Source organism: Capricornis sumatraensis, chromosome 9 (assembly GCF_032405125.1).
Source record: "Capricornis sumatraensis isolate serow.1 chromosome 9, serow.2, whole genome shotgun sequence".
Lineage (NCBI taxonomy): Eukaryota > Metazoa > Chordata > Mammalia > Artiodactyla > Bovidae > Capricornis > Capricornis sumatraensis.
The window spans coordinates 26,355,457-26,372,388 of NC_091077.1; the positions used below are offsets into that span (position 1 = coordinate 26,355,457).

General features: G+C 37.8%; 1 protein-coding gene across 1 annotated transcript in view; it reads right to left on the minus strand.

Annotated features, from left to right (window-relative positions):
• The window catches only part of PRRC1 (proline rich coiled-coil 1), a 45,392-nt gene that overhangs the window by 19,682 nt on the left and 8,778 nt on the right, over positions 1 to 16,932 (minus strand). The window contains exons 2-6 of the mRNA XM_068979769.1: positions 15,644 to 15,761; positions 14,169 to 14,558; positions 11,535 to 11,695; positions 8,602 to 8,704; positions 6,258 to 6,421 (exon numbers count right to left, since the gene is read on the minus strand). Of these exons, the coding sequence (XP_068835870.1) occupies positions 6,258 to 6,421; positions 8,602 to 8,704; positions 11,535 to 11,695; positions 14,169 to 14,558; positions 15,644 to 15,743 (918 nt within the window). The 5' untranslated portion in view covers positions 15,744 to 15,761. The remainder of the gene's footprint in view (positions 1 to 6,257; positions 6,422 to 8,601; positions 8,705 to 11,534; positions 11,696 to 14,168; positions 14,559 to 15,643; positions 15,762 to 16,932) is intronic.

Consider the following 16,932-nt stretch of genomic DNA (forward strand, 5'->3'; position numbering starts at 1 on the left):
CCCAGGAAACAGAAACTCAGTCAGTTCATTTTTAACTACTCTATAGCACAAGGCTTATACTGCATAAGGTTCACAAAATATTTACCTGAAATGAACTAGCACCTATGAAAGATAGGATGGTGAGTTTACTTCTTGTTTCCATTCATGGAATCCAGAAAACACAGAGTGGGTAAATCAGCCTCTTCTCCTCCTTTGACCACAGCATTTACTTAAATACACATCTTTTAGAATCACAAGTAGAGACACTTTAATATTCATCCCATCTTTTGAGAAGGGAATTTTAACTTTATTTTTCAGCAGTGAAAGTGAAGTCGCTCAGTCATGTCCGACTCTTTGTGAGCCCATGGACTGTAGCCTACCAGGCTCCTCCATCCATGGGATTTTCCAGGCAAGAGTACTGGAGTGGGGTGCCATTTCCTTCTCCAGAGGATCTTCCTGACCCAGGGATCGAACCTGGTCTCCCACAATGTAGGCAGACGCTTTACTGTCTGAGCTACCAGTGAACTTAGCAGTGAAGTGGAATAAAAAACTAGGTAGTTTTAAGGCCTGGATGATTTGAAGTAATTATCTCAGAACTAAAATAAGATGCAGAAAGGCCTCTAGAGCTTACACTGTGCTCTGAGAGCTTAAACTAAGCAACTTGGTCCAAATAACCAAAATTCCACACTTTTTCATAATTTCTAATGGATAGTAACAACATGTCTGTTGAATATAACCTAAAAGACAGTGGTCATAAATATACCTGGTTTTTCAGTAAAAGTTAATACTTAGCATTAGAGAAGTCTCGGGAGCTTCCTAACTTTAATTATGGCTGATTGATTTCCTTACATCGAGAAAGCAAGAGCGTTCCAGAACAACATCTACTTCTGCTTTACTGACTATGCCACAGCCTTAGACTGTGTGGATCACAATAAATTGTGGAAAATTCTTCAAGAGATGGGAATACCAGACCACCTGATCTGCCTCCTGAGAAATCTGTATGCAGGTCAGGAAGCAACAGTTAGAACTGGACATGGAACAACAGACTGGTTCCAAATAGGAAAAGGAGTACGTCAAGGCTGTATGTTGTCACCCTGCTTATTTAACTTATATGCAGAGTATATCATGCAAAATGCCAGGCTGGATGAAGAACAAGCTGGAATCAAGATTGCAGGGAGAAATATCAATAACCTCAGATATGCAGATGACACCATACTTATGGCAGAAAGCAAAGAAGAACTAAAGAGCCTCTTGATGAAGGTGAAAGAGGAGAGTGAAAAAGTTGGCTAAAAACTCAGCATTCAGAAACTTAAGATCATGGCATCTGGTCCCATCACTTCATGGTAAATAGATGGGGAAACAATAGAAATCGTGTCAGACTTTATCTTGGGGGGCTCCAAAATCACTGCAGATGGTGACTCCAGCCATGAAATTTAAAGACGCTTGCTCCTTGGAAGAAAAGTTATGACCGACCTAGACAACATATTAAAAAGCAGAGACATTACTTTGCCAACAAAGGTCCATCTAGTCAAAGCTATGGTCTATCCAGTAGTCATCTATAGATGTGAGAGTTGGACTATAAAAAGCTGAGTGCCAAAGAATTGATGCTTTTGAACTGTGGTGTTGGAGAAGACTCTTGAGAGTCCCTTGGACAGCAAGGAGATCTAACTGGACCATCCTAAAGGAAATCAGTCCTGAATATTCACTGGAAGGACTGATGCTGAAGCTGAAATACCAATATTTTGGCCATCTGATGCAAACTGACTCATTTGAAAAGACCCTGATGATGGCAAGGATTGAAGGCGGGAGGAGAAGGGGACGACAGAAGATGAGATGGTTGGATGGCATCATCTACTCAATGGACATGAGTTTGAGCAGGCTCTGGGAGTTGGTGATGGACAGGCAGGCCTGGCATGCTGCAGTCCATGGGGTCGTGAAGAGTCAGACACGACTGAGCAACTGAACTAAACTGAAACAATCTCATATGAGTAAAGGAAAACTTAGGTTTAGTTCAAAAAACCACTCACTTCAAATAAAAGCAGATGGATAGAAAAAAAAAAAATCTGGTTTGAAATTTTAATATTCTGCTTTATTCTCTTCTCATTAGCTCCCTCTAGTGTACCCAAAATAAACAACAGATAAAATTACAAATCAGTTTGATATTTGTATCAGTTTCAATGAATTTGAAGCTTATATTAAAGATTGTGGAAAAGGAAACCATGTCTAAATTTGAAGGGCAAAAACCAATACTAAAACAAATCTGTCAAATAATAACAAAATCACAACATAAACTAAACTATGTTCATAAAATAAGGTTTTTACAGAAAAAAATCTCCATCAGCCTTTCAAGTTATCTACTCATCTGAAGTATCTTTGATGTAATGATATTTAGCACAATAAAATATTGAAGACTCAAGCCTTAAAAACCATTAAATTCTGAGTTATATTCCAAAAATCATGTAGTGATCTATCATTAGAAAGTATTAACGACTTATCAGCTGACAACTTTATCTGGTCCTTTTTCTGTTTTTTTTTTTTTCCCAGAACAATCAGAAACCACATGACTTGCCAGAAGATTTTACTGAGTCACTGTGTCATTTGCGTCTATAACATCCAAAACGTCATTTGGAGTTGTCCCTTTGGATGACACTTGGGAGGATTTCACATTCTGAGGTAATCTGGGGACATGAGGTATGTCTTTATTTTCTAATGGGAGAGGGCAGAGCTTATAAAGAGGAGATGAGAAAGGAGATTCCATTACAAGTATGTATTCAGTCAGAACGTTTTAGGAAAGAATGCATGTGGAAATTGAGGGAGGAGAAGCAGAGTTCCTAAAAACTCTCTGGGTCTCCCTCGACCTTGCACCGTCTTCGTGTCTCACCAGAAGCGCACAGAGACAAGTGTGAAGACAGTGCGCTGTCTGATGGCACAGGCACTATCCCAGTATGGCAGCAGATGGGCAGCTAGAGCTCTCTTAAGGAAAAGATCTCTGCTGGTAAGGTTTGCTTACCCCAAACTTTGAAACAGCTCCCCAGAGTGAAAACGTCTTTTGCACTAGACTGTTTAGTTGAGAAAATTACTTTGAAAAGTTTACCCTAGCACTTTGAATTGTAGTGTTTGTGGTTTGATACCAAATTACCTCAATAAGGCTGCGAGACACTCATTCAAAAAAAAAAAAAGGCACTATTCTAAGAGTTCATCTCTGTAAGCAAAGATCTATGCTCCTGTAGAACAAATTCTAGTGGGAAAAAAAGCATTAAAAATAAAAATAATATAGTAGATCAGAAAATGCTGAATGTTATAGAAGAAAAAAAAAGGAGGGTTAGAGGGATCAGGAGTGTAGGATCAGTGGGTGCAGCCTGCAGTACTGAACCAGGCAGTGAGGACAGGCCTCGCTGCCCAGGGAAGACTCAAGGACTTGAAGGAGGTTAGGGAGTCAACCAAGTAGCTATGTGAGAAAAGTGTCTCACAGAGAGCTAGTGCAAACACTGTAAGAGAGCAGCCGGATAGACAAGGATGAAGACCTGCAAGGAGGCCAATACAGCTGGCATGGAGCGAGTGAGGGCGAAGACTAGAGGAGACGAAGCCAGAGGAAAACCAGAAGGCCACTGGTGTTGCCGCTGTGGAGAACAGTATGGAGGTTTCCTAAAACACTACAAACAGCATTACAATATGATTCAGCAACCCCACTCCTGGGCATGTATCTAGAAAAGACAAAAACTCTGTCTTGAAAAGATACATACACCCCAAAGTTCATCAATAGATGAATGGATAAATAAGATGTGGAATGGCCATTTGCAGCAAAATGATGGACCTAAAAGATTATCACACCAAGTGAAGTAAATCAGAGAAATACAAACATGATATTGCTTATGTGAAATTTAAAAAAAAAAAAGTACAAATGAACTTATTTACAAAACAGAAACAGATTCGCAGACATAGAAAACAAACTTACGGTTACCAAAGAAGAAAGGGGATGTGGAATAAATTAGGAGTTTGGGATTAGGCTTCCCTGGTGGCTCAGATGGTAAAGTGTCTGTATGCAATGCAGGAGACCCAGGTTCAATCCCTGGGTTGGGAAGATCCTCTGGAGAAAGAAACGGCAGCCCACTCCAGTACTCTTGCCTGGAAAATCCCATGGACTGAGGAGCCTGGTAGGCTATAGGCCATGGGGTGGCAAAGAGCCAGACACAACTGAGTGGCTTCACTTTCACCTTCATTTTGGGATTAGCAGATACACACTACTATATATACAAAACAAACAAACAATAAGAACCTACTGTAGAGCACAGGGAACTATACTCAATATCTTCTAATAACCTATAATGGAAAAGAATCTGAAAAAGAACACACACACACATATATATGGTATAACTGAATTATTTTGCTATACACCTGGAACACTGAAAATCAACTATACTTCAATCGAAAGAAAAAAAAAAATAGGCCAGTTCAGACAGGTCATATGGTGCTATGGAAACCATGGTAAGAAATTTGGACTTTTACACTAAGGGAAACAAAGTTCTGAAAAGAACAGTGACATGGGCTGACGTAGTGTGCTGAAAGAATTATCCTGGCTCCTCTGTTGAAGATAACCTACAGGGCTACACGGGTAGAAAGTGATGACCTGTTAGAAGGTGAATGCAAGATTTCAGCAAGACCTTGTGATGGCTTCACCCAGGGTGGGGGCAATGAAGACACCGACAAGCAGTCGGATGCTGGATGTACTCTGAACGTACAGAGAACTAGATTTCTTGATGAGTTGGACATGGGTAATGAGAGAAGTCAGGGATGACTCCAGGTTTCTCACCTGAGAAGATGGAAGGACACAGATGTCATCGATTGAGATGGAGAAATCTTGGGGAAACAGATCAGAAGGAAAGAAAAGTAGCTGAGGACTAGACATATTGAGACATTCAGGTGAAGGTGTCAAAAAGGCAACTTTTATATAAACCTAGTTTACATGAGAGGTCTGTGCTGGAGATATAAACTCAAATCTGCGAGCACACAGCGGCTATTCAAAGCCACGGGGCTGGATGAGATCACCAGCACAGTGAGCACAGATGAAGGGACAGAGAACATCAAGAGGCTGGGCAGAAAAGGAGGCGCCGACCAAGAGAGCATAAAGGAACGAGAGATGCAGGGAAGAAACCGAGTGCGGCGCCCGCGAGCACAGAAGCCATTCGAGAGGAGGCTTAAAGCCCGCGCTAGAGCAAAGGAGACGGAGCTACACTCGCGACCGTGAGCACATCCTCAGCGGAGTGGCGGCAGGTGGCCCCCTGACTGAGGTGAGTGTTAAGACAGCATGAAGACAAGAACTAGAGATAAAACGGTCGGCAACTCTGGAAGTTTTGCTGCAAAATGAAGCAAAAAGCTAAGGTAGGAGGTGATGGTGAAAGAGGGGTAAAAAAACTAAGGTTTTCTTTGGTTTTCCTTTTTGAGGTGGGAGCAGCGTTTGTATGCTGATGAACTGTTCGTTTGTTCTTGCATGTCTGTATACTGATGGTGACGATAAAACATGTGTGAGAGGGAAGGCAGAACTCTTGGAACTTAGCACCTGGAAGGCTAGAGGGGACTATGTCTAATATTGTAATAGGATTGGTTTGGATAACTGACAGTTTTTTGTTTGTTTGTTTTTAATGATTATAGGCCAGAAGACAAAGTACGTGAGATTCAAGTGGAGGTGTGAGTATGCAAGTGTATGAAATCTGTCTTCAAAATAAGCCATTCTATCATCTGCCACTGTTATGTAAGGATTATAGACACCTACAGATGCAATCACAAGGTTGTCCTCCTTTACCAAAAAGTTCAGCAATGTCTTACTTTTGGTGAGTGCATTATAAGATTTAATAGGTTTCTACATGCTGGTGAGATCCTGGCAAACTCTGGTTATACACAGGCATTGTCCCTATAACTTGCCAGGTAGTTGGGTCTCTAAGGTAAATTAGTTAAAAGGACAAGGAAAGAGAAGACTCAAAGTAAGCAAGCTAAGAAAGATTTTTCAGTGAGTGGCTGAGTCCCTTTACCAAGTACAAGAGAAAAGGGGGAATCGCCAGGTAAACTTAAAACCCTGCTCCCAATAATCAGAACATATTTTTAGGTTTCTTTAAAATTCCACTGTATCGTCGTAACACTAGAGAGTTGTCCAATTAAAATCCAAATCAGTATTTCAGCATGTAAAAACCCAACAGCTCCACAGAGACCATCAAATTATCATCAAAATTATGAAAAAATAAACCAGCAGTTTCTATATCCTAAAAAGATGTACTATTACTCACTTTTAATCCTGCTGCATAGCCCACTGGTTGTGGGGCAATGTTGGACTGTCCAGCTTCCCCTATAACCACAGCTAGGCCAAAGACCTCTTGGAAGGCGTCTCGGACAGCAGCAACTTTTACTTCTTTATTCGAGGTCACTACAATATCCAGTTCACCTCCAGATTCTAAAAAGACCAGAAGAAAAATTCAAATTAATGAAATTCTCATACTTACTACATGCACTAACATTTTATGACATCATTAGTACCAACCTGGCACAACGACACAAGATATAGATTAACCTTTTAATTGGCTGAGGAAACTGAGGCCAACAAGGTCTTGCCCAAGGTAACACAGCTACTTAGCAGTGATATCAGGACTCAACCCTAGGCCTGTACATTTTGACTCTACCATGTGAGGTAAGCACACACACTTCACCCTGTCATCTAACATCTTGTTCTGAAATTTCTCAAAAAAGCTGTGAAACATTTGCTCTTGAAACAACACTATACTGTTCCTTAGTAACTGTCTTCTGGAGCAGTTGAAAGTATTTTCCAAATATCTGAGCTTTTTATTATGAACTTTTTCCTGATTGAAATAATGTTCTACAGATCCCATCTTTATTGGAATTTCTTAAGTCATCAAAACCTAAAAGCAATGGGTTACATAGGAAAGAAAAAGAATATGTCTTTTTTTCCCCCTCCATGTGGGACATAGCTCTTGACCCAAGCAAAGTACTGTTCCATTAGGCTTCAGCTCAAAAAGCTGTTCAGTTTGTGATGACTCATGTCACTTTTAATGATTATAAAGACAGCTCATCAAAAAAAATGTAGAAACTTAAACTGTGTTAAAATCCATTTCTAATAGTTCCTATGCTTTCTTGATACATTTGAAACTGTTATAGTGATTTCTAAAATATTTGTACAAAAATATGGTTAAGTTCCGCTAGAGTTTTGTTAGATCTAAATGGTCTAGTTTTTGTTGTCGGTAGCTTTTTCACACTCAAGTCTTACTGCTTTTTATCTGCTAATAATAGAAATTTCATTTTGTATCTTTCTCTTTTTTTTTTCCTTTTTCTAGATGTCATGCAGAGTACTAGCCTGAGGAAAGTCTTGGGTTTGAGTCCCAGTTTTATCATTTACTAGCTCCATTACCTTGGGGAAGTCACAGAGCTTGTTTCCTTATAGAAAAATTCCTGCCACCTCAGAGCTTGCTCTAAGGATTAATAAGGTAAATGTTTCAAATAGGTAATGGGTCTAACACAATACCCATTCAAACAACAAGAGCTCCAAAAATACTAATTCTCTTCTTCTCATTAAAAATAAGATCCTGTAAAAAGAATATATATACTACAAATTATATCAAACTTGATTACTATGAATATATAAAATCAATATACATGGTAGGGTCCAATTCTAAATAGTGACAATTAGAAACACAGAGACCAATTCAACTGAATTAATTCTTTGATTCAATTTTCTACTTAAAGGGAAGCAAAGTGGCTGTTAGCTCCACCAAGTTGTATGACAGAGAATAATAATAAATTTCTCTGAACACAAGTTCCTCATCTAAAACTTGGGGAAAATAACACCTAGCTTGCAGATCTCTTATGAGAATTAGTATCTGGCAGATCATAAATGGTACTTACCAGTAGTAGGTCTTATCTTTTGACATTTACTAGACAGTCAATTATCAAGAGACTCAAGACTTGAGAAAGTTATTAACTTTTTATTGCTACTGAAAATCTCTGTTCAAGCACCTGGTGCATAGCTTTGGCCACTAATTATTATCTTCAATAGATTTACTAATAATTGGTCATAAATCCTGCTGAGAGATTATGTTATTTCACTTATTGGACATGTATATTAACCATCTGGAGAATTCTTAGTAATGAGGGTTCCAAGGTGGTTAAAATTAAAATAGCTTTCCTAGCAAACCCAGTAATAAGATATTATTAGTAAACAGACTAACAGCCTCTAAAACTTTTATTCCTGAGTTACACATAAACACATGTAATTAAAATAGATAATTGGAGAAATGTCAAAAGCCAAATATGAACAAAGCAACACTTCAAATGTCAATACTGATAGTAAAATTCATATAAAGCAACACTAACCATATTTATAATTAAAATCAGCAAGTATACCAATAATTCAAATAATTTTTACTCCTGCAAAGTTCGTGCTGTGACGTTTTCAAAAATTTTAATGATGACTAAGGAAAACATGAATTAAAAGCACCAAGACTAACAATCAACATAAGAACATAGGATTGCCACTGATTACAAGACCTGTAGGATTACACTCAGTGGCTGACATGAGCACATACTTTACATGGCAGATGGTGCTCTAGTTTAAGTACATACTGATATACGGAGCCATGCCAGGGTCCAGCGTTGTAATCATGCTTTCTACTGAATGTTTTGTTTTATCAAGCACGGATTTCACCATAGGGTTCCCAGCCACACCCTGCACAGAACAAATTCACATGTGAATACTAAGCAAAAATCACTGTGATGGTAAAAAAAATTTTAAGTTTCCAATGCACTGCAGACCTATGCTTCTCTAAAGTGTAAGAAAAATAAGGCTATGGCAAAGTCAAATTGCTATGAAATTTCAAATGCTTCCTCTCAACTTCTCTTTCTTTATCTCATTGTGGATTGACAGCAACCTACAGACCCCATTTCAAGCAGCACTGACCTGGAAAGTATTTTATTGTATATATGCATATGTGTATGCATATATGTTAACTTCATTTCTATGTATATACATATATTTTTACTTCACTTCATTATTAGTTATCTATTTAAAAGACTAGGCAAAACTTGTCCATTAGCGTCCCAAATAAAGACTATAATCAAGTGTTTCTCCAAAGACTCATATTTTGTTCCCTAATAGTAAAAACAATTTATCTTTCTTTACTTCCCAGAAAAATTACTTATTACTTTAATATTTAATACTTTATATTCTATGAAAGTTTTCTTTTTCCTACTTCCTATTTGTTTTGTTCCCAAACTCTCACTTTTAAAAAAGTCAGACCTATCCCTCTGAATTCTTAAAACCACACTATTACATAGAAAGAACCAGATCTGAGGAGTTCCTTCCATGTATGCTTCTCCCACAGTCGAAGAGACTTTTAGAGGAAGCAATGCCTCCTGAGATGGCATCTGGCTAACAGGCCATGATTCCATCTCTCTCAACCTACTATTAAACTAAGGTGATTCAAAACTAAAAATGACTTCATAACATTGATATTTAAGACTGTCAACCCATCTTATGCTGAATATTAGAAGAGTTATTTACAAAATCTGTACAGCTGAACTATTACAACTGGTAATTGACATGCTAACACAGGCTCTTAACAAGAAGAAGTGATAGTTCCTACATAAAGAAAACTTTTAAAAAGCACAAAGTGATAAAAAGAAGCAAGCTTAGAAAAAAATGCCACCTAATACATAAAGCTCAAATGCTGTAAATCAGTTTAACTACCTAACAATTAAAAAATATGTTTAACATATAATCAAATTGCAACCAAACCCTCAGAATACTGAAGAGAACTTGACAAAGTGACTGGAATCATTTAAGAAAGTGGTTAAGAAAAATAAATGGAAAATACCAGTAGAGAAAAATTCTGAAGGAAAAAACAGAAAACTTATACAACCAAGTGCTGATCTGTCTTTAAGAATGCAAAGACTGCAAACTTACCTTTCTATCTGACTCAACAGATATTCCGATCCCCACCTCAGCACAGAGTAGGCTCTCAATAAATATTAGTGTAACAAACAGTTACAATTATTAAAACAGTGTGGTACTGCTACAAGGACAGGCAGAGCAGGGAATAAAATACAGAGCCCACTAACTGACATTATCACACAATTTAGTAACTAAGATGAAGGTGACATCAAATCACTGGGATATGATTGTAGAATACTCAATTAAGCGGTTGGAAAAAAAGTAAGTTTAATATGTTTTGGAGGTAGACATCAAAGTATCAGCTATATCAAATGGTATGGTAAAAAAAAATACTGCTGTGAGAAAATTAAAAGAAATCATAAACAATTATCACAATGTAGTAGGTAAAGGTCATTTTTATCATTTAAAAAAAACTCCCAGAAATGACTCCCGAAAATTTAGAAGATTTTGTCAATAAAGCATAATAAAGTTGAAATGTAAGATAAAAATGGAGAATATGGCAATGTATGACAGCATAAAATAATATATTAAGAGTTCTTATGAAGTCACTAAAGAAAGTAATCCCAATTCAAAACTGGGCAAAGAATACGAATATAGACTTCACAAAAGAAAAATACAAATGGTCAAAAATCACAGTTTAAAAAAAACTCAAATTCAGTAACAAAGTAATGTAAGTTTAAACAAGGTATTATTTTCTTTGCCTATCAAATTAGAAAATACTATATTTCAATTAATAATCACTTCTCACAAGTGAAAGATCTTACAGCGGGGTGTTCTGGTATAATTTACCTGGAGAGCAATATATATCTGTAGTTTCTAAAATGTTCACACTGACACTTATTAGGAATTAACTCTGATAAAGCAAAGGTACACAACAATTTGCATACAAGAGGCTCATCATAATTTTATTAATAAGAATTACAACCAGAAAATGCCAATAATGGGTTAGTGAAATACAACATGGGAAATCAATGAATAACATGTTGGGCAAAGTATACTGAAGAATATGTTATGGCTGGGAAAATGTTCATGATCACTAAGTAAAGATAAACGAAAGACACAAAACTATGTCCACATGTCACTACTCCACTCTGCTTTTAATTAGAGATGTATCTGAGATGCACGTCCAGAAGACTAAGAGGAACTATAGGAAAAGTACGGTGAAAGTGAAAGGCACTCAGTCATGTTCGACTCTTTGCAACCCCATGGACTATACAGTCCATGGAATTCTCCAGGCCAAAATATTGGGAGTGGGTAGCCTTTCCCTTCTCCAGGCGATCTTCCCAACCCAGGGATTGAACCCAGGTCTCCCGCATGGCAGGTGGAATCTTTACCAGCTGAGCCACAAGGGAAGCCTAAGAATACTGGAGTGAGTAGCCTATCCCTTCTCTAGAGGATCTTCTGGACCAAGGAATCAAACCAGGGTCTCCTGCATGGCAGGCAGATTCTTTACCAACTGAGCTATCAGAGAAGCCCAGAAGTGTAATAAGACTAAAAAGATATTTTACAATGATTTTTCCTTATACTATTCTTTTTTATTTTCAAAATTCTCTTAAGTTTTATAATTAAAAACTTACACATGGTTTTTAAAGTAAATACCCCTTACCTTAATAAAACCCCAGAGTCCACCAGCTGAAGTTTCATCCTGACTTCTACCAATTCTAGGGTCTTCCTGCTCCTCTGGGAAAGTGATGGCTGATGTGGTTCCAGTTCCCTGTGCCACAGATGTCAAACCGGCTTGCTGAGTAATAGGAGTTGGCAAAATACCTAGTTAATGGCAAAAATGTTAACATATGTAATTTATTCCATAAAATATCTCCTATAAAAAAGATGATACAATATACGAAATGAATAGTTCAAAACAGCTTTAATCATGTTACTATATACTCAGGCATTTCAACACTGAGATATGAATTCAAAGAATCACCTAAATTATACAAACTCCAAAAAAGAAATTTCTTTCCCTCTTCTTAGGCTTCTTATCTAGTGCCCTGAAAATGGACAAAAAAATACCCAAAAGTACTTCATGTTTGCCCAATGTAGCACATGGACGCAAACAGCTATAGCCTGATTCTCCTTAAAGCATAAAAATAGCTGATTTAAGCACTCAAGCTCATCATACAAAATGCAAATAAAAATTAGTAAACATATCCGTATACAATATTTTAACTCAAAAAGAAAATCCACATATACATAAACATGGGTGTCATACCTGCACTCTGCAAAAATTTTTGTTAAAGTAGATAATCCAAACTGGATTAAAAAAAAAATTACAACAAAGGTGTTTCTTTTCCTAAAATTAGAGAAACAATAGGAAGAATATGACAGGATATAGTTTTAATACTGATTTCCAACAACCATTCCAGGGAAACCCAAAAAAAGTAGATGTTCTTGACCTAGAAAATAAAATAGTCCGATACCACCAACTTAGAGTACATACACTTACTTGATTTTGATCTTTTACATGGCTAAATAAAACTACTCCCTGGATCGTTGAGTCCTGATAATTTTTAAGTAAAGCTATACTCAGACTTCACCTTGGTGTTTCTCTATAACCGCACAAAATGTTAGGACAAAATTCTGTAATTTTGTCTTACATTTCCCTTCCTTCGTGGCTCAGCTGGTAAAGAATCTGCAATGCAGGAGACCTGGGTTGGATCCCTGCGCTGGGAAGATTCCCCTGGAGAAGGGAAAGGCTACCCACTTCAGTATTCTGCCCTGGAGAATTCCATGGACTGTATAGTCCATGGGGTCACAGAGTCAGACATGACTGAGCAACTTTTGCTTTCACATACTGACCGTGTTCTAAGTTTTATATCATATAAAAATCATATATTAAGTAATATCAGTTTTATTTCAATACTTTAAATGAAAATAGGAAGCTCTGAAAATCAAGGAAAAGGGAATAAAACATTCATGCAGAGTAACAAGAACCCTCCTTTACTGCTGCTAAGAAAGTAAAATGAATGGTGCAGCTGCTTTGGACAATAGTCTGATAGCTGTACTAAATTCAGCAATTCTGACATGCACCCCAACAGCAGCACTATTTACAGGAGCCAAGACATGGAAGCAGCCTAAATGTCTATCAACAGGTGATTCAATAGATGTGGTGTATGTATACACAACAGGATATTACTCAGCCATAAAGAAAGAATGAGATAATGCCATTTGCAGCAACATGGATGGACCTAGAAATTATCATACTAAGTGAGGTAAATTAGACAAAGACAAATATCACATTATTACTTACATGTGGAATTTAAAAACATGATGCAAATGAACTTATTCACAACACAAACTCACAGACATACCAAAAGAAAATTTTTTTAATTGATGGTTATCAAAGGCGAAGAGGAGAGGATAAATTAGGAGTTTGGGATTAACAGAAAAACATTGCTATATATATGTATAACAGATAAATAACAAGGACCTACTGTATAGCACAGGGAACTCTACTCAATATCTTGTAATAACCTATAATGGAAAAGAATCTGAAAAAGAATAGATATAGATATATGTATAACTGAGTAACTATGCTGTATACCTGAAACTAACACAATGTTATAAAGCAACTTTACTTCAATTTATTTAGAAAAAAAATAAAAATGAAGCCCTTCAGGAAAAAAAAAAAAAAACCTCAGCAATTCTGAACCTAGGTACATACTCAAGAGAAATGAAAACATTTCCACTTAAAACTTGCACACCAAGGTTCATAAAATCAGTACTCACCATAGCCAAAAAGTGGAAACAACCCAACAGTTTATCAACTGATGAATAAATAAAACATGGTATATCCATACAATGGAATATAATTCAGTCCTAGAAAGGGAGAACGCTCTGACACCTGTTACAACACGGATGAATCTTGAAAACATCACACTAAGTGAAAGTGGCCTGTCACAAAAGACTACATGTTAATACAAGTCTATATGAAATGTCCAAAACAAGCAAATCTACAGAGACAGAAAGTAGATTAGTGGTTCTGAGAACCATGAGGATTGGGAGAAGTATGGAGTGACTGCTAACAGGTACGCAGTTTCTTTAGGGGTGATTAAAAGCTTCTAAAATTGACTGTGGTGATGGCTGCATAACTTGGTAAATATAGTAAATACTATCAAACGGTACATGTGAAAGTGAATTGTATGGGAATTACACCTCGATAAAGCTGTTTAAAAAAACAAAACAGATAAAACATTCCCTATATACAGCCACCTGTTTCAAAGTGTCAATGAGAGAATACCTGTCACTGGAGGTGCAGAAAACGATGGCATCAGGGGTGTCTGTGGAGCTCTTCCTGCATGTCCCCTCGTAATGTCGTAAGCTGAGCCAACAGAGAATCCCGAAGTGGGAGGACCCGAAGGGGGTGCAGATAAGAGAGTGTTTGGGGCAGAGGTGGAAGGCGGGAAGTGGGATAAAGGAGGATGACTGAAGGCAGCACCAGTCGGTGGAGAAACAGGAGGTGGCAGAGAGGTAACGAGTGGAGGAACCGAAGGAACTGGTGAAGATGGCACAAAGGGCAAGGGTGCCGCAGGCTGCACAGGAGGCAGGGACGGCTGGGGGGTGGAGTACACCTGTGGCGGCAGGCTCTGCACAGAGGACCCGCTTGGAGAAGAGAAGGTGCTGGCTGCGGCTAGGAAAGAGGGGAGGAAAAATCACGCTTCAGTGACATGCTTTTCACTTAGTTTTCAAAGTATCTCATTATCATCTTGGAAAATTTTTAAATTTAACAGATCCTATTCCCAAGCGTTATCTTTAAATACATAATTTAAAATACATGAGTATGACTGAGTGCAAATGACTTTCAATTCCCATCAGTAAAAACAGCAGCTATATAAAACTAAGTTATGGTATTGCAGATCTTTGTGTTTCTGTTTGTTTTGTTGTGCTTTTAATAAAATAGACCTGCTTTTCATCTCTGCTAATACGAGCATAAAACCTCACAATTTAGGGCTCAAAAACTTTGGTAAGAAGGTTAATCTCCACGAAGTCACAGAACATTAGACAAAGCTAACGTGCTTTTTAGGATATTTCTGTCATAACAAAGATGATTTCTAGTTAATATGAAAACAAAAAATAAAAATTAAAGCAAACAAAGATGTTTTCTGCCTTTGGGCTTAAATTAAAAAGGCTATTTACCTTCATCCTGGCAAAGATTACAAAAGTTTTAATATATAGGCACACCTCAATTTATTTTGCTTCATTTTACAAATTGAAGGTTTGTGGCAACCCTTATGTCAAGCAAGTCTATCAGTGCCGTTTTACCCGGCAGCATTTGTTCTTCATGTCTCTGTGTGACATTCTGGTACCTCTCAAGATATTTCAAACTTTACATTATTATTGTATTTGTTATGGTGATGCATGATCACTGATCTCTGGCACTGCAAAAAGACTGCAACTCGCTGAAGGCCCAGATGATAGTCAGCATTTTAAAGCAATGCTTTAGCAAAGTATTTAATTGAAGTGGGTACATTGTTTTTTTTTAGACATAGACATAATCTATTACACACTTAACAGACTACAGTATAGTGCAATCGTAATTTCTATATGCACGAGGAAATAAAAAAATTCACGTGACTTGCTTTATTGCAGTGGTCTGGAACTGAACTCACAGTATCTCTGAGGTATGTCTCTAAGCTTTTGTTAAATGACTCTGAGAAAAGATGACAGTACCCTGACTCTCCTCAAAACCCACTGATGCTAGACAACTGCACGTACCTAAAGGAGCCGGGGAGGACAGTGCAGCAGAAGCAAGGCCCCCGGGATTCAGTGGAGGGGTCCCAGGTGGCGTTGTCTCTATTCCACTTTCTTCCATCATTTTTCAATTTCAGTAAAACTGTAAAAATATTAAAATGTAATAAAGATTACGCAGTAATAAAAAGTATACTTTTAAACCTTGTTATCAGTTCAGTTCAGTCGCTCAGTCGTGTCCGACTCTTTGCGACCCCATGAATCATGGCACACCAGGCCTCCCTGTCCATCACCAACTCCCGCAGTTCACTCAGACTCACGTCCATCGAGTCCGTGATGCCATCCAGCCATCTCATCCTTGGTTGTCCCCTTCTCCTCCTGCCCCCAATCCCTCCCAGCATTAGAGTCTTTTCAAATGAGTCAACTCTTCGCATGAGGTGGCCAAAGTACTGGAGTTTCAGCTTTAGCTTGTATAGTTAGCAAATAAAGCATTTAAAGAAGACCTAACACCTATTCTTCTCAAACTCTTCAAAAAAAAAAAATTGTAGAGGGAGGAACACTGCCAAACTCATTCTATGAGGCCACCATCACTGACCAAAACCAAAGACATCACACAAAAAGGAAAATCACAGGCCAACATCACTGATGAACATGGACACGAAAATCCTCAGCAGAATACTTGCAAACAGAATCCAACCACACATTAAAAGGATCACACACCATGATCGAGTGGGGTTTAATCCCAGGGATGGAAGAATTCTTCAATATATGCAAATCAATCCATGTGACACACAATATTAACAAACGAAGGGGTAAATCATAGGAAAATCTCAATAGATGTAGAAAAAGCTTCCAACAAATTCCAACACCTGTTTATTACAAAAACGCTTCAGAAAACGGGCACAGAGAAAACCTACCTTAACACAGTAAATGCCATATATGACAAATCCACAGCAAACACTTCTCAGTAGTGAAAACAGAAAGCGTTTCCTCTAGAACAAGACAAGGGTGCCCACTGCGGCCAATAGTATTCAACATAGCTAGTTCTAGATATCCTAGCCACAGAAATCAGAAAAGAAAAGGAAATAAAAGGAATGCAAACTGGAAAAGAGGAAATAAAGCTCACTGTGGATGGCAGGGTACTGTACATAGAAAATCCTAAAGATGCCACCAGGAAACTACTAGAGCTAACCAATAAAGTTGCAGGGTACAAAATCAATACACAGAAATCTCCTGCATTTCCACTCACTAACAATGAAAGATCAGAAAGAGAAATTAAGAGAACAATCCCATTTACCACTGTAACAAAAAGAATA